This window comes from Marmota flaviventris, chromosome 2 (assembly GCF_047511675.1).
Source record: "Marmota flaviventris isolate mMarFla1 chromosome 2, mMarFla1.hap1, whole genome shotgun sequence".
Classification (NCBI taxonomy): Eukaryota; Metazoa; Chordata; class Mammalia; order Rodentia; family Sciuridae; genus Marmota; species Marmota flaviventris.
In genome coordinates this window covers 180,129,134-180,152,150 of record NC_092499.1, presented here as the reverse complement: position 1 = coordinate 180,152,150, position 23,017 = coordinate 180,129,134, and the positions used below count along the sequence as shown (strand labels likewise).

Genomic DNA, 23,017 nt, shown 5'->3' with positions numbered 1-23,017 from the left:
CAAGATGGACCACCCTTTCCTAGGCACCAGGTCAAGTCAATCAGACTGCTGGGAAGAGGAATTCTAAATGGTCAAGTACAAGGACTGAAGAGGTTGAAGCTGACTTATCCCTGTGGCCTTGCTGTGAAGACATTGTCCATTGGTTTCTGCCACTTGGCTTCTCTAGCAGCCCTTAGGCTTTCCTGTGAGATCTCCAAACCTGTCCTGTAGATAACCTCTCACCTTCCCCACAACCTTACACTAACCAAAATACTTTGATTTAATCCTCACTTTATAAACAGGAATTGGTATCACTGAAAGTGACTTGTTAAAGGCCACACTGTGAAAACTCTGGGTACAAATTTAAGGCTGGAAGAAATGATTATGAATCAATAGTCATAAAGGTAAAGCAAAGCTTTCCAGGACAGAGTTCACCCTGTGTGTGAAAGAGGGGGCCAGTGCTTGATGCTAGCGTACTTGCCCAGCTCTAGTGTGTGTGTGTGTGTGTGTGTGTGTGTGGGTGGGTGTGTAACGGGGAGGGGATGGTGAAAGGATGAATAATGATGTTGATCCTCCTAACAATGGAACTGTAACTCGTCAAACTGGGCAGAGTTTTGCAGAGGCCCAGAATCATGCTCTCAGGACCCTAAGATTTGATGAGAAATTCTGGAAATGTACAAGAATCTCAGGATCTCAAACAGAAGGGAAACTTGGGCAGGTAAACACTAAACTAGGGATCTGAGTCAACAGAAGCAAGAGTCTGAAAGAAGAAATCATACTAACAATTGCTTTAACCTTTAGCAAGGGCCAATGGTCATGGGCCACTGGACCATAGCTCTATAGCGAAAGCATCCATGTTTGATTTCTTCCACAGTATTTATAGCACCTGGTACACAGTAGGTCCCTGTACACAGTTAGTGAATAATGAATGGATGGATTAGTTCTGTTTGAGGCTGTCTGTATCCAGCAGCTAAATGGCATTGTTACTGATGCACTCAATCTTTAGCTGTGCCTCCCCAACCTCACCCTGTGGGCCAAATGGGGCCTGGCTGGTGAACAGTGTCTGGAAAACACAGGAGCAGTTGCTGCAATATGCTCCCAATATTCTTATTATTGATGACATTTACTCAGCAACAACTATGGTACAAGGGACAAAAGAGTCTTGCCCTGTGGGCTTACAGCCTAAATGACAGAAAACAAAATAAGCAACTGGCAGCTTCTATGTGTGGGTGTGCATGGTTGTTGTGTTAGGCACAGAAAAACAACAACATACCTTGGATTTATAACAAGAACAGCAGGAATGATTATTTTCCATTTTATACACAAGTAAATGGAAGCTCAAAAAGACACAAAGACTTGCCCAGTGTGCAGTTGTCTTGCCTAGCCTGGAGAGCACCCATCTTTTGGGATCTGTCCAGGTAGTTACCACTCCAAGACAGGGTCTGTTGGAGAGAGGTACTTGGCTCATTTTTTCCATATTAGCTATGTCACTACAGGCAAGATTTGGGTCTCCAGCTGGGAAAAAGTTTGGGACAAGAAGGGAGTTTTCAATGATGAAAGAGGAAAAATTAAGTGGACAAGAGGGTCAGAGTAGGTGGTCCCACTTATGTTGGCCCCTGAGCCTGTCTGTCCTCAGAGATCTGTGGTGATTAGTCAGCAGTGAGGTAAGGGATTCATGTTTTCTTGTCTCATGGCCTCTCTCTAGATTTTTTTACGGCACTGGCCCTTTTCAATGTTATCTTCTATTACCACCATTGGGGAATGGCTCTGGCTGTTAAGGGGCACTGACAAGTGGTATCTTCTCAGCTCTTCTCCCTACTGGCAGGGTTCCCTCCAGCCACGCAGAACAAGTAGCTGATGTCAGCTGGAACCCTTCTTCCCAAGGACCTGGGAATTTCCATGTCACACTGCACCCTGGCTGGCACTTCCTTATAGACACTGCTCCTTCCTCTGACCCCTCATTCCTCAAAGCAGTATCTAGGTGCTTCCCCTCTCAGGGCGTTTTCAAATATACAATGCTGCTGTTGGGGTAAACATAATCAGTGCCTAGGAATGAAGGACTTTAAACAGTGCTAAAAGGAAGGAAATGGAGACGGGAAACTGGGCACTCCCCTTGTCTCCAATCTTTAGGTGAGGATCAAAGCAGAGTGACCTTGGTTGTAAGGTAAAAGAATATACTCTTAGGGGCTGGGGTTGTGGTTCAGAGGTAGAACACTTGCCTCAAATGTGTGAGGCACTGGGTTCAAGTCTCAGCACCACATAAAAATTAAAAAAAATAGATATTGTGTACACCTATAATTAAAAAATAAATATATTTTTTTAAAAAGAATGTACTTATAAAACATCTGAAGAAATCCATCTGTGCAGTAGGCAGGCAACCATATTATATATTCTCCTTGCTTGTAGCCTGCTGCAGCCCTCTATTTTATCCTGTCCTGCTTTCCACCCTCCCCAGTACGTGAGTAATAAAATGTCCAAACCCTCTCAGATGATTCTGCTGTTGGAGTAAGGAGAAAAGTTCTTTTTTTTTTATTTGAAAACAGTACCCCGGAGCCTATGCAGTCCTGAGGTTGAAAGCTGCACCTCAGTTTCTCACATTCTTACATTTGTGGAATTTCAGGGAACAGCTTGCAATATTTTTGGCAACAGCACTTTGATAATTGAGCACAATGATTGCTGAATACACACCAAGCTCAGGCCCACTGCCTCCATACTTGCTGATACAGCTAGGGTGGGGAGTGAAGAGGGGGTCCTTTTTTGGGAGGTTGGGGGGTACCGGGATTGGAACCCAGGGGCGCTTAATCACTGAGCCCCATCCCCAGCCCTTTTCATGTTTTGAGACATGGCCTCGCTGAATTGCTTAGGGCCTCACTAAGTTGCTGAAGCTGGCTTTGAATTTCCGGTCCTCCTGCCTCAGCCTTCGAGGGATTACAGGCGTGTACCAGCGCGCCAGCGAGATCCCTAAATCCTTGCTTTCTGCCCAAACCCTCTTGGCCTCCAGAGTTAAAAATGCCTGGGGATCAACATCAATATTCATTTAGCTTTGGGTGGAAGAAAACTCTTCCCAGCTCCCAATACCTTGTGGGAGAGAGAGCGAGCTAGAGAGAGGAGTGGGCTCCAGTGGCACCTTTGGGAGCCTCCTAAGCCTCTAAGGTCCTCAGCCCTGAGCCTTTTGGCGTTGAAACCTCAGCAAACATCCAGTCACAGTCAGCCGACCATCTTTGTCCGCAAATTCCGCTGAACCAACAGCCCAGTGAGACTGCATGGAGTTCTAACATTTCTTATATTCTTTAGGGGGTGGTTGAGAAGAGAGGAAGAAGGCACTGAGGAGAGCTTCTTAGAACTAGAAAAGGTTAAAGACTGAAAGGGGGCTTCTTGATAGCTCTCTCTGCCAGCCTGGTCTGCACTCCCTCGGTGTTCCCAGTGCTCAGAGGTTGGGTGGAGAAGCGAGTATCTGAGTGCAGCAGTGGGCCGAGCTAACTGGGCTTTCCCACCCCAGGAAAGTAGCGCTTGCGCATTCCGCGGGACTTCGTAGCGTGGGAGGATCGATCAAGGAATAGCGAGCTTTCTGGTTCTTTAAAGAAACAGCAACACAACTTCGAGCTGCCGACAAATGCTATATTCAGATTTTAGCTTAAATCTGACTCCGTGAAGTCCCGCCTCCTGAAAACCCTGGCCCAATCCCAATAGCTACGCCCGCACTAGTCCCAGAAGGATACACTTTATTAGAGTGCCCCGCCCTTGAAGCCCTCCACTCCCGGAAGCCCCGCCCTTCCCCTCCTGCAGCCGCGAGTGGACGCACTCAGCAGTTGCGGTTGAGTACGCGACAGGAGCAGACGCTGCCGAAGAAGCGGCACACGCAGGAGGCGCACGGGTCGCAGCAGGGTGGCGACGGCGACTTGCAGCTGTCGCGGGTGGCCACGCAGGGCGTGGGCGGAGGGGGCCGGGGCCGCGCTACCTTCTTCATCGGAGCCTTTTTCTGTAGGGGAAGTGCCGGGCTGCTGGAACTGGCCATGCCTGCCGTGCTTATCGTCTCGGCCTGAAAATTCGGGGCTATGAAGCCTCGGGGCCAGACACCCCCGCCACCGACCGCTCTACTCGTGCTCACAGAGCACCGCAGCTGGTCCCTGCCGGTTTCCCCAATCAGGTCACCCCTTCTGTCTCTGGATCCCTGTCCAGACTTACCTGGCTTTGGCCTGGCCTTTTTCTCTCCTTAGAGGACCCTACTCAGCTCCATCGTTTTAAACTAGTTTATCCACAGTCCCTTTCCCTATCCACAGTTGTGTCTTCACAGTAGATCCGGAGTTCCCCCACTTCTCTCTCACCGCGGATACCCAGGGCCGGCCACTATCTTCTCCCCGCTGTCGTTTTGGCCCCTTACGGTCCATCCTTCAGGGAACTGAAGGAACCTTGTGGAGACCTAAGATCATATCCCACCCCAGCTTAAAGCCTTCTGGTAGTTTCTTCTTGCATTTCGAATGAACTCAGGGCTTCAGTTATGCTAGACAAGCGTTCTGCCTCTGAGCTACACCCCCTGCTTTTTTATTTTTATTTTGAGGTGGAGTCTCTTCAATTTGCCTTCCTCCTGCCTCATCTTCATTAGTATCTGGGATTACAGGTGTGCGCCCAGCACACTCCCCTTTGGCCTCAGACCTCTGACTACACAGCAAATGAATTTTTGCTGTGGGATCTTTGAACTTGCTACTTTCTAGCCTGGGGGTCATTCTTTGCTGGCTATCCAGTACAAGTAGCCACAGCCACTCAGTACTGAAATGTGTCTAATGCAACTGAGGAACTTAATTTTCTATTAATTTTTTTTTTAAGTACTGGGGATAAAACCCAGGGTCATTCTACCACTGAATCACACCCCCAGTCTTTATTTTTTATTTTTGGCACTGGGGAGTGAACCCAGAGGCACTTTACCACTGCACTACATCCCCAGTCCTTTTTTTTATTTTTTATTTTGAGACAGAGCCTAGCAAAAGTGCTGAGGATCTTCCTAAATTGCCAAAGCTGACCTCTGATTTGCGATCCTCTTGCCTCAGCCTTTTGAATCACTGGTATTACAGAAGTGTGTCCCCACCCCTGGCTATTTAATTTTAATTAATTTAAAAACGGAAGCATTGTAAAAACTTATTATTTTTCTTTTTTTAGCCATTAAACACAAGTTTATTTTATCAGGACCACATTTTACTTTGTTGAAGATTTAGCTTTGAATTTGAGATGTGCTGCATCAGCTATACTGTACACCAGATTTCAAAGACTTAGCATAAAAAATGAATATTTCAGTAACTTACAATTGATTGCATGTTGAAATGTTAATATTTTAAATACGATGGGCTGTTATTAAATTAATTGCAGCTGTTTCTTATTTTTTTTCTAATGTGGCTATTAGAGAATTTATACTTCTATATATGGCCCTCATTGTTCATTAGACATTGCTGCTCTAGGTTATTGAGTTTTTATTTCAGTGCTCTTTCTTTAGGCCTTTTTTTGACTAGTCTTCCCTTCATTTTCTTTCATCATTGTGCTTTAATTTCTTCACAGCCTTTATCATCTGAATTTATTTTACCTCTATTTACTTGCTGTTCACTTGTTTCCCCACAAAAATGTAACCTTTGTGAAAGCAGGGATATTTATTTTTTGTTCACTGTATATTCCTAGTACCTAGCATGTAAATATATTAGTCCATTATATATTATCTGTCAGTCATCTGACCTGCTCATTCCTCTAGAGCCATCAAAACAGGACCAGAGAAGCAGAGACTTTCTCAAGATCACACAGTATGCCAGATTCTACCTCTCTATACCTAGCCCACTGGTTCTGCTGTGGTTTCAGTTGATCTGATAAATGGAGGCACATTAAAACAGGATAATGTGTACATCCAGTGTTTCCCAAAGTGTGGGGACCTGTATTATGGTGCAGTGATTTGAGGTGAGACATGAATATTAAATGACCCTGAATCATACAATGAGAAAGGATTCTTTTAAATATCTCAACTTGAAAGGCTCAGTTGGATGCTAATATGTACTTAATGTTTCTTTAACACTATCTGCTTTTTTAAACACAGAGATCAGGCTTCAGATTTAGAGCATTTAGTAGACAGTACCATCCAGTGAGACTTCACTAACAATATTTTATTTTCACTTATCTTTCTATTAATAGTGATACTGTTTTTCTATTATCTTTCTGTATTTTTAAAAGTTTTGATTTGAAATAAGTAGGTAAAACTCAGATATGGCAAAGGTTGTGGAAGTGATTCTGAAATAACCCCTTGGAAAAGACTGAGCAATAGTGAATTTTCAGACAAGGGGCTAAATCAGCATCAGAAGATGCTTTTCAGTAGGTAAGCAATTTTGCTCAGTGAACTTCATCTCCCTGGGCTTCTGTGGGGGGCGGGGGGCCTGAGGACTCTACGCCAGGAATCCTTTAGGTAGCTTTGAGTTCTTTGGTTAATGTAGGCCTTGAAAATGTTTTATTTCATTTTTAACCACGGCTTAGGGGTCCTTCCCTTTTAAGTCTGATCCACCCTCCCCCACAATGAAAACTCTCAGGCCTACCTTGGAAGATCTTGTCCTCTTTTCTGCTTCTGTTCTGCTGATCTTTTTGGATTTCTTGTTCAGTGCTTCAAAGAGAGACAGAAGGAACAAAGCCAGATGTTTCCGGGGACCCTTTTACAGCAGTAAAATGGAAGGAGCTGAGGGCCTCAGAGGGTGGAGGGGGGAGGGGGAGGGGTTGGCCTTGGCTGGATGAATCACATCATGGGACTCAGCAGCAGGTTCTTGTTAGCCTGGCTGCTAACCTGGAGCCAGGAACTGAGGGCAGTGAACTCTGAGGAAGGCAAACAGGAAATCTGAGGAGGCTCTGGGATCTGCCTGTAATATCCATGAGAGGCCTGGTCTTTTGACCTTTTTAGCCCTCACCACTCAGTTACCCCAGGTGCTTCTTTAGTCTTTAACCTGGCAGGTGAAAGATATTGTTATCCCCTGAAAATGGGATAATGGGATATCAATACCTGGATACAACTGTGTTACTACTTTCTATTTCTCAGAGCTTGGAGCCAGGCAGATCTGATTTAAATTCTAATTCTGTCATATAACAGCCTTAGAACCTGCCATGCAACAGGTGAGGTTACCTCATTAACCTCCTTGAGACTCAGTTTTCTCATCTGCGAAAGGGTTCTATTTACCTATCTTGCAGGGATAAATGAGTGTGTTTATAAAGTGAAGTTTGCCATATTAAAGATAATCAGTCAATGTTGGTGTTGCCTCCCTTCCCTGCCCTTAATCCCCTGATATGTTTAGAATATCCTCTTTTCCTAGGGAGAGACAAAGGCAATAAAGAGATATTAGTTTTGAGCTTTAACATTTCATCTGAGTTTGAATTCTGGCTCTGCCAATTAAGAACTTTCTGATCTTATGCTAGTTATTTAATTTTTCTAAGCCTCAATTTCCTCAATTGTGATATATAAATAAAAACAGCCCCCACCTCATAGTACGTCAATTATTATTTTGGTTAGGATGGAGCCTGGGGCCTTGCACGTGCTATGCGCACACTCTACCACTGAGCTGCTCCCCCAGCCCATGTCTACTATTATCAGATGAAGTCAAACCAGATCTCTAATGCCAGGTTCTAATGCCCCTCATATTTTCCCCTGGGCAGCAATTCTAAACCTTGCCATGGCAGGACTAGTTTATCCCAGGCTTGGTTATATTCTCCAGCATTTCCTAAAATTTGTTACCATTGATAGGAGTCCTGGGATTCATTAACTTTCAGAAATGCTGTTAGAACAAAGTTCACCAAGCATCTTGACTTCAGGGTTTCTCAGAGTTTCTAACATGCTAAGCTGCATTTTAGATTGGTTGCATGCAGGGCTTTCCCAAACCCAAGGAATTAAAGGATACTTTGTTCCCCTAGGACTGTTTTACAGGATGAACAAGAAGGACCCATGACTATGGTAGTGAATTTTGGTAACAACTTGGGGACTAGGCTTGACATCCTGAAGCCCCCTTTTATTGGCCAGATACCAGAGGCTGGACGCCTGGCTACTTACCCACAATAGAGACAGAAGGGATATCCAGTACTTTCATGGAGGAGTTGCTCCTTAGGCTCCCGTCATCTCTGGGCTCCTCCTCAGGTGCCAGATGACTGTAAGCAGCGAGGATGCATAGGAAGACCAGTAGGGTGGCCAGAAGTAGGCGGGTGATATCCATCCCAAGAGGCCTGAGTGGGACAGCGAAAGTGCTTGGCAGCAGGTGGGTCAGGGGTAGTGGCAAGAGGATGTGCTTGCCTGCTTTCTTTGTGTTCCTTTGGGCTGGCGTTGTTCTGCCTGTTCCACAAGTGTTCCAGTAGAGCAGAGGACTAGTAAAGGCTTAGGACAGGGAACGGGAATTGATGTAGGAAGAAGAGAGAACAGGGGATGGGGAGAGGAAGAGAAAGACGAAGGAAGGAAGGGAGGGAGATGGAAGCAAAGAGAAAAGGAATGCATTGTGTTGGTTTCTGCTATCCAGAGGGCGGAGTACTGTTTCTGTTTTATTATTATTTTTTTAAAGTCAATAGTCCCAAGAGTCCCTAGGCCTGGGCAGAGTTGTTGAAAGTCCTGCAGTAGTGCCTCACTGTGGCCGAGGTTTTACTAAGGTGCAGAGAATAAGTCTAATAAGATAGTTCACAATGCAGGAATAAATGGCTCCTTCAGACAAGTAAGTGTATTAGATTCCCACATGCAGAGGAAATGAATGCAGGTACAGTTTGTGTCAGAAGAATGAGCCCATCTACATAAGGTAACTGGATTTATTTATTTGCTAGCTGAATTTTGAAGGAGGCAGATAAATCTCAGAGTGGTTTTCTTCACTTAATGCTGGGTTTTGCTCAAACATCTTCAAAGAGCTTCAGCAGCATCTTTGCTTCCTCCAAGTATGGAACCCCCTACCCCGACCCCTGCCAACACCCTTCTCTACTTCTCTGTTTTCATTCTTGTCTATAAAATGATTGGAACTGCTTTTCCAAGGTTCCCTCCATCCTACCCATAAGCTACTGTGGGAGAGAAGAGAACAAAACACTTCGTTCATGCTGGTCCTACCCACTCCTGGGTAAAGCAGCCAGGCTAGGTTCTAGCCTACTTCTCCTGGCCCTCAGCTTGGTTGGAGTCAAATTTTCTGTATGTCTGTTACCTTGCAGGAGAAAACCCAACCAGCCACCTGCACCCTCATTCCAAGTTTTTTGAAGTTGGAGGGGACAGTCCTGACTTTTTGAAGTTCATCCTTTACCCTTCTCAGCCCTAATTTCAGTTCTGATTTCTTCAGATTCTCTCATCATTGGGCACTGATTATCATAATCTATTTGTCACTAGCAAATTTTCCTCAGGGTCTAAGTCCTAAAATATCTTTCTTGAAGCCTAGTAAGTTGATGGAATGGGCATTAGCCCGAGAGTCAGGACCACTGAGTTCTTATCTTTGCTTAGTTGTTAATAAGATGCATGACTTGAGCAAACTGGTTCTGTTTTATGAGCTCCAATTCTCTTGGTGAAATGAACACATTGGGCTAGATCAGTGGTTTGTATTCATTTATCGGAGGAATTCTTTTTTCAAAAAACTTCACTTAGGTCCTAAACAATTTATTGAGATCCCGTCTCAAAGAAAATATAAAGGTGGGTGCCATGGTGCAAACCTGCAATCCCAGTTCGTATCAGAAGAATGAGCCCATCTACATAAGATAACTGGATTTATTTATCTGCTAGCTGAATTTTGAAGGAGGCAGATAAATCTCAGGAGGCTGAGGCAGGAGGATCACAAGTTCAAAATCACCCTTAGAAACTTAGCAAAGCCTTAAACAACTTAGCAAGACCCTGTCTCAAAATAAGTAAAAATAAAGTATAAAAATGGCTGACGATGTGATTCAGTGATTGTGAGTGTCCCTGCATTCAATTCCTGGTACCAAACAAACAAACCAAAAAACCAACCTATCAACTTAAACAAAACAAAACATTGGCATGGAGAATCTCATACGTAAAACAGAAAGAGGCAATAAAGGTGTTTTCAGGCAGTCCATACCTTTGTTGTGTGTGAGAACAACACATTTCCTCAGGGTCTAAGTCCTAAAATATCTTCTGAGGCCCTGTGTTTTCCAGCTCTGGGCAGTTTGATCCTTGAGGTTTTTAGCCCCTAATAACAATAATAAAATCTAATAAACCTATATAAAAAAAGTCTTGGGACTGGAGTGTAGTTATTTGCTCCATCTTCTGCTTCTTAAAGGTTGTTTTATCCTTGAACAAAGTGTTCATCTCTTTTACTTGATAAAAAAAAAAAAAAGAGAGTTCATGTTCTACTCATTTTTGTGACCCCAATTGACACAGTGACCAGCCCAGGGCAGTAACTCAAATTGTTGGCTGAATAAATGTTTGTGTACTGAACTAAGCTCCTCATCTTCCCTACTTACCAACACAAAAATATTTTTTCAGCCGGGCGCAGTGGCGCACGCCTGCAATCCCAGCAGCTCTGGAGGCTGAGACAGGCGGATCGTGAGTTCAGAGCCAGGCTTAGCAACTTAGTAAGGCACTTAGCAACTCAGCAAGACTCTGTCTCTAAATAAAATATGAAAAAGGAATGGGGATGTGACTCAGTGGTTAAGTACCCCTGGGTTTAATCCTCAATACCAAAAAAAAAAAAAAAAAAAAAGTTTTCTCCTTAGCATCAGCTATTATCTTTCCCCTAAGAGGAAGTCTTAGATACACATTTTGAATTGACAGTGACCTAACCCCTATCTCCAGGTAAGCCCTTGATTTCTCCATGACGAGTAGGATAATCCTGTCCCATCCTCTCCAGTTCAGACATGGCATCTGACTAGAGATGGTCTAATCAGAGGAACCCCAGGCCTTTATCTGACTGAGGAAACCCTCTTTCACTGGGTATGTAATATACAGCCAGCAGTTCTGGTTAGTGCTGGCAGTCACTTTATAAATAGAGCCAGTTTTAGGATGAAGCTCTCCGTGGAAGACGGACTGGGCAGATAGTGAAAAAGAACCTCGGTAAACTATTCAACCACTGGATCAGAACTTGCCCGAAGATCATCTTCTATCTGGATTTAACAGATTAGGCAATTATTATCCTTTACTGTTTTAGGATAGTATGAGTTGAGTTTTCTTTGACTCTCAACCCAAGTCATCTTAAAGGATACTTTCCTTTGCAAATTGCAGTGGAGTTGCATCTTACCAAATGGTTTAGGACTAAAGTCAGACTTCAGGGAAAAAAACTGCACAGAGTACAAATTTTCTCCAGCACGGCAAATGATGGCTCTTCTCCCCACAACTGAGGCCTTTTCTTTCTCTCCTCTTTATCCTCCTATTCCTTTCATTTTGCAGCAGAATAAGTAGTTGGTTTACTTTTAAAAATTTGTTGCATGAAAAATTTTTTTTTCTTTGAATATTAGGATCATGATGTGCACATAGCAGAAGACTTTCACCCTGTGACAGGAACTGAGACTCATTGACGGCACAGCAGATCCCAGCTCCTAGTTCTCCTTACCCCAGAGCAGATACTGTCCAGATGAAATGTTGAGCAGAATCACCTGCATTATTTAAATTACTCCTCTCCTGGCTTTACTCATTCACAAAGTACATATAGTTGACTTTGCAGATGTTAAATATATGCATGATCTGACTCCATTATAAGTTCTATCTTTGTTCAGTGACTATCTCTTCCCAAGGAAAGAATCTTGGTCTCCATCTTTGACTTACATTTTCCCGACCTTTATATATCCTGTCACCGAGTTTAACTTTTTGTTCCCTTCAAATTATTCCTCATTTTCTATTTTCTGTCCACCCCAGTTCATTGCTCATTCTCAGTGGAACAGGTTTCACACCACTCCCATCTCTGTGCTTTTGCTCTGGCTTCATTAACATTCACTCTCTCAGCTGCCCAGGTCATATCTCATCCTTCTCCAGGGCCCAGCTGGAATAGTATATTCAGTGTATTTTCTCTTTCAGCACCAGGACATTCCAAATAGTGCTCCCCTTTTCTAAACTCCTCCAGTCTTAAACTCAATACTGTATTGTTTAGTACTTTATTGTTCTTTAATTGTTCATGTGGATTATTCTCATCAGTTAGACACAGGAGGACTGTGCCCCTGAAAGAATACAGGCCCTGTGGTTAGATATACGTGACTTACTACTTACAAGCTATGTGAGGGTATAGGGGAGAGAGAGATCCCCTCGACCCCCTCTTAGTTATTATGTGGGCTCTTTGGCTGGATCTAGGAACCCATTTAATACAAAACTGATTAACAAGAGAAAAGCATAACGATTTTATTAAATTTACATGTACTTGGGGATCTTCACAAGAAAGTGAAGTCCAAAGAAACGCCTAAAGCACGATGCTTTTATACTTCTTAAACAAAGAACAATAAATTTGTGAAGTAATGACAGGACAAATGGCTATATGGACTGGGAGGTAAATTTTGGGGATGTATGGGGTGGGGTAAAAAAGCTAGTGGAAGATAAGGGTTACTTCATAGTTTGTTTATTCAGGTTAATTTCCCCCCCACCCCGCCATTACCAGTCTCTGGTGATTAAGGCTATTTTCTGGCCTTGGTATGTGAAGGGCATCATTTCACAAAGAATCTCTATGGCTTATTGCATGTAAGAAAAAACAGATCAAATAGCCCTTTCCTGAAGTTACACTTCCTCTAGTGATTTCAATTTGAAATAATCAATATACCATTTGTCTATTTTGTGGGTGTTGCAACATGTGACTAAATCAGGTTCATTCTGTGTGAATTGGGCTGGCGACTAAAAACCACACAAAATAACTTTTTTGAAGTGCAGTGATGGCTCCTCGGCCTCAGCTCCCAAAAGGGAGGCAAGAGAGACAGGCAAGAGAGAGCACGCCCCAACCCTGGTTTTTATTGGGGAAAGCTGTTTGATAAAATATTCCATCCAAGTAAGACAAAAGGGTACTATTATAAGAGAACAAGGGGTCGGGTTTCAGGGGATTGCTTGGTGATGTCTTGTGGCCAGCAGATTGACCAACATCTTGGAAAGCCATACCCATCTCAGGTGCTATGTGGGATCACAGCAGAGTGAGCGAAAAGGCACTCATACATGGCACAGCCCAATCAGACAGCAATGTCAGTCCAGTTTTCTCATATGCTCAAATGCGCATAGCTCCCACACACAGCCCATGGCTGGCTCATGTTTTTGGTGCTGGGGGTTGAATCCAGGGACACTTAACAATTGAGCTACATCCCAAGCCCTTTTTATTTTGAGACAGGATCTTATTAAGTTGCTTAGGGCCTTGCTGAGTTGTTGAGGTGGCCCTGAACTTTTCAATCCTCCTACCTTACTCTCCCAAGTCACTAGGATTACAAGGTGTGGACCACCATGCCCAACTAAATTTGCCTATTCTGAGATGGCATGTCCTCACTTATTTCGAGGGCAAGTCAGTCACTTAACCATTCTGAACCTCACTTTCTTCATCCATGAAAAGTGGCATCATACTATCTCCTATACAGGGTATTCTGGGAATTAAAACAGGACCAGCTAACTATATTATTATATTTACACCAGGTAAACCTGGTGTAAATATAATAATATAGTTAGCTGTATTTTATAATTATAGTTACCTATATATATATATATTTATAGAAGTCATATCTTGAAGTATATATTTTCTCTTAAACTCATACAGTTTTGATTTTAATCTTGGACTATAAAGACTATCCCTCCAATTTAAGAAGCATGGAATGAAAGTGGAGGCCAGTTGTTTGGGTCTCTACCTCCTCAAGTTTTAGTAGATAGTGAACAGTGTTTAGTCACTCAGAGCTAAACTGGAAGTCCTCCTCCTCCTCCATAACTTCTTCTTCTTACTAGGGACTGGGGATCAAATCCAGGGGCGCTTTACCCTTGAGCTACACTCCCAGCCCTTTTTATTTTTTGAGACAGGGTTTCTCTACGTTGCTGAGGCTAGCCTTCAAACTTGTATTTCTCTTGCCTCAACCTCCCGAGTAGGAAATACCTCTTTGTATGTGACATTCCTATGATCCAAGGCACAGAGTTGGGTGTGTTCATCTAAGATCAGACACACAAGGGCAGGGGATGTTGTTGGTTTTCTTCTGTGCAAGCAATAGTTCAGTTCTACAGAGGGGAGTGTCTTGTTGGAAGGAACACATCATTCTAGACTGGTGCTGGTTTAGAAGATATTAAACAAATACAACATTGAAGCAAGTTGAAATATATAAACATTGTAATCTCATTTTGTGAACAAATATCAAAACATTCTCAAATATGTTTATGCTTGTGTATGTAAAATGAAATGTCTGGAAGGATATCCATTAATAATTGAATAGTGACTATCCCTTAAGAACAGAACTGAGGTCAGGGAATGAAGTAGAAATAAGCACTTTTCACTTTATGTACTTTGTATTTGTGTTTTTAAATAAGCATGACACTATTTTGTAATAAAAAACAAAGGATGATAGAAATAAAATACCGAATGTAACTTGACTATCCTCAAAGGATTAACAAAAGCTGAATGGGAGTCAAACTTAATTTGTAATGAGGCTCAGGGATTTGTGGGACTCTTTTTCTTCAGAGTGAAAAAAAAAAATTTACTTATGAAAATCTTGAGTATAAAACTCAGAAGTTCCACTCAGGTAGCACCAGGATGTAATGCTACACAATTTTAGTCTTTTCCATAAAATGAATAAGACGTGAATTTGACAGAGAATAGTAATCCTTAATTTTTGATAGTTTTATTTTTATCTTATTTATTTGCAGTGCTTGGGATCAAACACAGGGCTTTGCACATGCCTGGCACGTGCTCTACCACTGAGCTCCAGCCCCAGTCCCTTAAAATGTTTCTTTTTTCCTCTTCAAGTGGGAAATGGTCTTTGTTTCCTTAAAACAAGCCTCATGAAGCTGCTCAGTCTGGAGTAGTGCAGTTCTTACATTTCCCAAGTTTTTCTCCTTTTTGGTGTTTGGGGCTTAGTTGTCATGAGGTTCTCTGACTTCAAAAGGACTCATTTCTCAAAGTGGGAAACTTGTCTCCTCCTCACTCCTCCGCTTCTCAGAACCTACAGCCAGGTCCCTCACTGGGCTGGGCATCCTCAGCCCACTGCTGTGGCTTGGACAATTGATTGCAATCTCTGCTACAACACAAGCTGGTCTCCATGGGGTGCATCAAGGAGCTGTCTACTCTGCTAAGAGCCTCAGTGGCTGCCCACTCCGGGATGAGGCATCTCCAACATTTCAGCCCCTCAAGACTTTTCCCAGACTGGTCTCACCAGGCTCTTCAGCCTCATCTTCCGTCATGGCTTTTAAAAACTTATCTGCCCTAGGTTAGCCTAGAGGCTTACCGAGGGGATTATGCTGCTGTCATTACCGCATTCAAGTTGACAACTGTGGCAGCATAGATTCCAGTTTCCAATAAGAAACCAGTATTTGATCTCAAAGCAAGTTTGTCTCATCCCTTTAACAATGAGCCATACAAAGGGAAGCTAAAATCATGAAGGCAATCTAAAGAAAATAATTCTTGCAGTGAATATGTTAACTGAGTTGGCTTCAGCCAGGCATGGTGGTGCATGCCTGCAATCCCAGTGATTGGGGAGGCTGAGGCAGGAGGATTGCAAGTTCAAAGCAAGCCTCAGAAACTTAATGAGGCTCTAAACAACTTAGTGAGACCTTGTCAAATTAAAAAATAAAAAAGGCTGGGGATGTGTTGAGCATCTTTAGATTTAATTCCTGGTACCCCCAAAACCAACCAAAACCAAAATGAAAAACAACAAAAAAACCAACTGGGGGCTGGGGCTATAGCTCAGCATTAGAGCTCTTGCCTCATACATGTGAGGCACTGGGTTTGATCTTCAGCACCACATAAAAATAAATAAACATATTGTGTCCATCTGCAACTAAAAAAAAAATTAAAATAGAAAAACACACACACACACACACAAACAAGTTGGCCTCCACAAGAAAATTTACATATGACTTGACCTCTGGATTAGGGAAAAGGAATGGAAGAAACCTCCTTATTTCTCTCTCTCAGGGTGTAAGCTATAGGCAGGCTACCTAATTTGCTGGTCCCTGTGAAAAATGAAAAATACAGGATCCCTTGCTAAAAAATTAAGAATTTCAATGTGGTGACAGGAGAGCATTAAGCCAAGCTTGAGGCCCTTTAAACATGGGGACCGCGTGTGACTACATAAGTTGCACACTCGTGGAGCCCACCGTGGTTACAATATTGAGAAAGTTAACACTGAATGTGTTGTGGTGGCTATGAAGAGGTTAGTGCATGCAGGGAAATGTTAAGTTATACTCAGCAAAGTTTCAGCAGTAAGTTATTTAATAATGAGAGTACTTGTAGCTATCACCTGTACCTATCTAACCAGGGGTCCAGGCATCAGACATCTCAGTGGAACAGGGGACAAAATGGACCAGCATCTGGAAACTTGGGTTCTAGATTCAGCCCTGCTGCTAACTTACTGTGCAGCTTCTAGCAAGTTACAATTCTTGTAGAGATTACATGAAATTTTCTACACTTAAAAATATTCTCAAGCCACATCAATGTTTATAGCAGCTCAATTCACAATAGTTAAACTATGGAACCAATCTAGATGCCCTTCAAAAAGATGAATAGATAAAGAAAATGTGGTACATATACACAATGGAATATTACTCAGCCTTAAAGAAGAATGAAATTATGGCATTTGCAGGTAAATGGATGGAATTAGAGAATATGCTAAGTGAAATAAGCCAATCCCCCAAAACCAAAAGCCAAATGTTTTCTCTGATAGCGAAAGCTGAACCATAGTAGGGCAGAGGAGGAGGGAGGGAAGAATGAAGGAATTTTGTTTTGTGTAGAGAAGAGGGAAAGGGGAGACTTTGGGGATTGGAAGGACGGTAGAATGATATAGACATTATTATCCTATAGACACGTATGATTACACTAGTGGAGTGACTCTGCACCATGTACAGCCAGAGGATGGAGAAGTTGTGCTCTATTTGTGTACAATATTTCAAAATGCATTCTACTGTCATGAATAACTAATTAGAGCAAATAAAAAATATTCTTAGCTGGGCCTGGTGGCACACACCTATAATCCCAGGGACTCAGGAAGTTGAAACCAATTTGAGGGCAATTTAGTGAGACCTTGTCTCAAAACTTTAAAAAAAAAAAAGGACTAGGATGTAATTCCTGTCACAGGTAAATTGAACTCTGGTTTGGTCTTTGTTTCTGGCAGATTAAGGCCCTTTGAAATGTTGATTAGGGTTTCAGGGCTCTGAGGTCTTTCTATTTTCCAAGAATAAGGCAATTATTTATAGCCAAGCCACCATGGAAGTTCTGATTCTTTTTGAACAAGATGACTTTCTTTTTTTTTCTTTTTGCCAGAGTAAAGTATTTATTTATATGTGGTGCTGGAAGATGAGGGTTTGTGAATCAGCGGTGTTCACTCCAAAATAGGCTCCAACTTGCCCAGGTGGGGAAAGAAATGAGGGATGGAAAACAAAATTTGATCAGTATTAGTTAGATTCAGCTGTTGATAGACATGCCTGACGCCCCAGCAAGGCTCTCTGCAATGGAGGGAGGAGAATCAGTAAGAGAAAAAGGCCTGGACTTGTAGCTTCCAATTTACAAATGAGGATCTTTTTACCTTGTTGAGAATATCATGCCCATTCTCCATCTCCCTCTCCAAATCTTGCCTTCCTTTAAGATCCTGATTAAGTTTTGCCTTCTCCTGGTCTACTGTCCTTCAACCTACCTCTGGACTCTTGTCTATTGCCAAACAAGAGGGAGTCCACCCCGGTGCTACAAAGGACAGGAATAAATGCCCTGGATTTTCATTTATTGAGGTTCCTATGGAAAGTCAATTCTATGTTGTTCCAAGTCCTTCTACCTTGTGATTCAGTAACAGAAGTTCAAGATCATTAATGCCTCTAGTTAATGTCTTCCTTCAGACAACCTGTCTCTGATGGTCTGAGTTCTATGAGAAGGCAAAGTAGGAACTACTTACAAAATAGGATTAAAGACATATTCTGTTTCAACTCAATGCAATTCCCATCAAAATCCCAATGACATTCCTTGCAGAAATAGAAAAAGCAATCATGAAATTCATCTGGAAAAACAAGAGACCCAGAATAGCTAAAGTAATTCTAAGCAGGAAGAGTGAAATTGGTGGTATCGTGATTTCAGATTTTAAACTATACCATAGAGCAATAGTAACAAAAATAGCATGGTACTGGCACCAAAACAGGCTGGTAGACCAATGGTACAAAATAGAGGTCACAGAGACAAATCCACAAAATTACAACTACCTTATATTAGACAAAGGCGCTAATGGAGAAAATGCAATGGAGAAAGGATAGCATCTTCAACAAATGGTGCTGGGAGAACTGGAAATCCATATGCAACAAAATGAAATTGAATCCCTTTCTCTCACCATGCACAAAAGTCAACTCAAAATGGATCAAGGAGCTAGGAATCAGACCAGAGACTCTGTGTCTAATAGAAGATAAAGTTGGTCCTAATCTTCATCACGTGGGGGCAGGCCCCAAATTTCTTAATAGGACACCCATAGCACAATAGTTAAAACCAAGAATCAACAAATGGGATGAATTCAAACTAAAAAGTTTTTTTCTCAGCAAGAGAAATAATATGCTAAGTGAATAGGGAGCCTACATCCTGGGAACAAATTTTTACCCCTCAAACATCAGATAGAGCTCTAATCTCTAGAGTACACAAAGAACTAAAAAAGTTAAACAACAAAAAAGCAAATAACCCAATCAACAAATGGGCCAAGGACTTGAACAGAAACTTCTCAGAGGAGGATATACAATCAATCAACAAATGCATGAAAAAATGGTCACCATCTCTAGCAATCAGAAAAATTCTAATTAAAACTACTCTAAGATACCATCTCACTCCAATAAGAATGGCAGCCATTATGAAGTCAAACAACAAGTGCTGGCAAGGATGCAGGGGGGAAAAGGTACACTCATACATTGCTGGTGGGACTGCAAATTGGTGCAGCCAATTTGGAAAGCAATATGGAGATTCCTTGGAAAGCTGGGAATGGAACCACCATTTGACCCAGCTATTCCCCTTCTCGGACTATACCCAAAAGACCTAAGAAGAGCATACTACAGGGACACAGCCACATCAATGTTTATAGCAGCACAATTCACAATAGCTAGACTGTGGAACCAACCTAGATGCCCTTCAATGGATGAATGGATTAAAAAAATGTGGCATTTATACACAATGGAATATTACTCAGCACTAAAAAATAATAAAATCATGGCATTTGCAGGCAAATGGATGGCATTAGAGCAGATTATGCTAAGTGAAGTTAGCCAATCCCTAAAAAACAAATGCTGAATGTCTTCTCTGATATAAGGGTGGTGACTCAAAATGGGATAGGGAGGAAGAGCATGAGAAGAAGACTACCACTAAATAGGGAAGAGAGGTGGTAGGGAAAAAGAGGGAGAAGGGGAGTTGCACAGAAGATGGGAGGAGAACCTCATTGTTATACAGAATACATATATGATGTTGTGATGAGAAAAAGAAAAAAAAAGTGTGTCACATTAGATTGGATAGAGAGAAAGGATGGGAGAGGAGGGGAGGAGTAGGGAAGATAGGAAGGGCAGCAGAATAGAATAGACAATATGATTGATGTACATACATTCCATGTATGTATTATATATCAAAATGCATTCTATTGTCATGTATGACTAAAAAAATAATAAATAAAGATTAAAAAAAGACATATTCTATTTCAAACTATCTTCCCTTTAATAAGCCATGTTCCACAACATGTCCCATGGGCTACTATTGTAATAGTGCAAATGATCCCATACATGGTTAATTTGGTAGCAATTGGTTTTCTATTTTCCTTTCTAAGCATAGAGTTCTAAAGAGGAAAAGAGGGAAGAAGGAAAGAAAGAATGGCCCAGAGAGCTTCGGGGCATGGTGTCAGAAGTGCAGATTCTGAGGCTGGGGAGAGGACACAAAAGGAAAGAAGGAACTGATGAAAGGGGCCTGGAGACACCCCAGTCATAAATTAGGCTCACTTCTCAAGACTGCCTCCTAGTGAGTGAGAAAGGCACTTCAGGAACCGAGCCATTCTGAAGGATCTTTTGATCATCCTCAGCCATGACTGGTGGGGAAACATTAGAAAGACAAGGCCAACTGAGCATGATGAATTCATCAACATCTGAGGTTGTTAGTTCTCCCTCTCTGTCTTTGGTTAGCCCAGTCCCAGAGGTTCAAAGTCCCTGCTGAGCCACTAAACAAAAACTTACAGTTACCATAGGCCCATCTGACAAACCCTATTTCCTGGACAAATGGGTCACTTAATTCACATCCTTGTCTCCATTCTGTCCTGTTCCATCCACTCCCCATGGAGTTTGGTTTTGCTTTTTGTTTCTCCTGAAACAATCCAAATCACATTACTTCCTGCTTAAAACCCTTAAAACTACCTATTGTTCTTGAAATAAAATTAAAATTTCCTATACAAGGTCTTGCTATCTTCTCTGACTTCACCTGATAGGCTCTTTCTAAAGCACTACATTCTAGACATATTGTGCTCCTGTTTGTAGAATCTTCCCCACTTTGAGGCCTTTACACTTGTCATTCCCTTGGCCCTAAATATTCTTTCTCTGGCTGTGACTTTCTCAGCTTTTCACTTGAATGGATCTTTGTCAGACTTTGGCACAAATATCACCTCTTTCTTTGATCCCTCTCAGTGTCCTTCCTGCTCTATCCTATCCATCCTGTTTCTTTCACAGCACCTACCATACTTCATAATTATCTCTATCTTCCTGTTGGTTTTCTCTCCCTTGTAGAGTCTAAATTCCACAAAGACAGGTGTCTTGCTCTCACATTCATTTTGCTGCTGTCAACACCAGCAATGCCCAGCATAAAGCAGACACTAAAGAACCAACAACAGACAATCCTAATTTGCTGATCCCTTTGACCAACGAGACAGGTTACCAGATGGCAAATGTATTGTCCTTAGCCTCTGTACTGTCCTGCTGAGGCCTGAAAGTCCTGTATCAGTGTTCCTTATCTAAGTGCTGTGATAGGTTTAGGATTCTAACTCTCCTTAATATCTTTTTTTAAATATACATATATTTTAGTTGTCAATGGATATCTATCTATCTATTTATTTATATATGGTACTGAGGATCAAACCCAGAGCCTCACACATGCTAGACAAGTGCTCTACCACTGAGCCACCGCCCCATCCTCTCCTTAATATCTTTGTTCACGACTATGACCAAGAAAGGTAAAAGATCACACTTGTGGATAAAAGTGGCAAGGGGGCTGTGCAGGGGCTACAAAAAACAAAATGTTGGAACTGGAGGAGAATCTAGGGATCCTCCTGTCCAGGATACTGACACTTGACTGTGCTTTAAGAGTTGCCAGGGAAGCTTTTTACTCTCCACGCTAACAGCAATTTGTTGAGACATATACAGTAAAATGCACAGATCTTTCTTTCTTTCTTTTTTTTGTGGGGGTTTTACAAAACATAGCCCCCAAAGTCTGCCCTAGCTCTCTGAATCTGAATCTCCAGTGATGGAGCCTGGGAAACTTTTTTTTTTTTTTTTCAGTGCTGGGGATAAAACCTAGGGCCTCATGCATGCATGCTTCACCCTTGAGCTGCATCCCAACCCGGGAGACATATTTTTAATAACTCCTGGTATTATGTTGTGTAAGAAATACTGGTTTGGTCAATCTACTCTGGTTCTACAGATGTGGAAACTGAGGTCCAGAATAGGTAGGGGAATAAGTTTCTTTCAGCTCCACCCACCCCCAGCCTCCAGGGAGGGGAAAGTGACTGGCAGTTAAGTTGGTCAATGATTTAATCAACCATGCCTTTGTAATCCCGCCTCCATAAAATCCCAAAAGGGTAAGGTTCAGAGAATGGTGGTATAGCATTGAAAGTCCAGACTACAATCTTTTCCACTGTATTCCTTTTTCTTTTTCTTTTTTTTAAATTTATTAGTTGTTGATGGACCTTTATTTATTTTTATGTGGTGCTGAGAATCTAATCCAGTGCCTCACACATGCTAGGCAAGTGCTCTGCCACGGATCCACAATCCCCACCCCTGTATTGTTTTTTCTATTGAAAGACAACTCAAATATCTAGTGACAAAAATCGTAAAAGCTTCCACTTATTGAAATAACTGCTATATGGCATGCTCTGCTCTAGACATAGTATGGACGTCTAATCCTCTTAACAAGATACTTACCACAGCTGAGGAAACTTAAACCCACTGTTCAAGGTCCCAGAGCTAGTGAGTGTCAAACAGAGGCGTCAATCCCAGGTTTGCACAACTCCAGAGTCACACAAGAAAGTTGATACTTTTCCTGAAGTAAAAGAAAAGAAAAACAAGTTCTCTCGTTGGCTGTCCTGGCTCAGTCCAACTTGCTATGAAAGAAATTTTAGGTGACTGTGTGTGTGTGTGTGTGTGTTGAAGTGCTTTAGAGTTCCTTCAGTTCTGTACACACAGTGAAAGTTGTCAACTGTCAGGTGACTAAAGATGTTCCAGAAAAGGGAAGGGAATGTGTTTGCTTAAAGACTAGCTCTTCCTCCTTTATTGACAAGTTTCCCCCAGGGGTGGGGACTGCAAATACTGCCAGTGGGGCTGTCAGGGATGGCCTTCCACATCTGGGGAGCAAGTTTCCCAAAGCAGAGAAGCCCTGACTCATCAGGGAGTGAACTGGGAATCAGAGACACATCTGCTAGATGAGATGCTGAATCTGGAGTTGCGAGGGTCTGGCCTTCTCATTTTTCAGTAAGTGGAGAGTCTGGGATGTATAAGGGAAGGGGCTGCTTGAAGGAAGTGCAGACCTCTCTTTTGTGGTTGGTAGGGTAGGGGCAGCAAGATGGGACAAAATGGGGGGAAGAGGAGAAAGCTGTGGATACCGAAAAAGACTCTCCTTGACCAAACTGTAGTTAGGTTCTTCTGAACCCTTTTCTTAACTAGGCCTTGATGCAGATCTCCAGTCCTATCTTTGGCCTATCTAGCTCAGATTTAGCAAGAATC

General features: G+C 42.3%; 1 protein-coding gene across 1 annotated transcript; it reads right to left on the bottom strand.

Annotated features, from left to right (window-relative positions):
* Positions 1-3,772: 3,772 nt before the first annotated feature.
* Asip (agouti signaling protein) lies at positions 3,773-22,307 on the bottom strand. The gene is made up of 4 exons (XM_027945133.2): positions 22,220-22,307; positions 8,033-8,202; positions 6,540-6,604; positions 3,773-3,958 (listed from the first exon to the last, which is right to left on the bottom strand). Exons 2-4 carry the CDS (start codon positions 8,190-8,192, stop codon positions 3,782-3,784), a joined length of 402 nt encoding a protein of 133 aa, XP_027800934.1. The 5' UTR covers positions 8,193-8,202; positions 22,220-22,307; the 3' UTR covers positions 3,773-3,781.
* Positions 22,308-23,017: the final 710 nt, after the last annotated feature.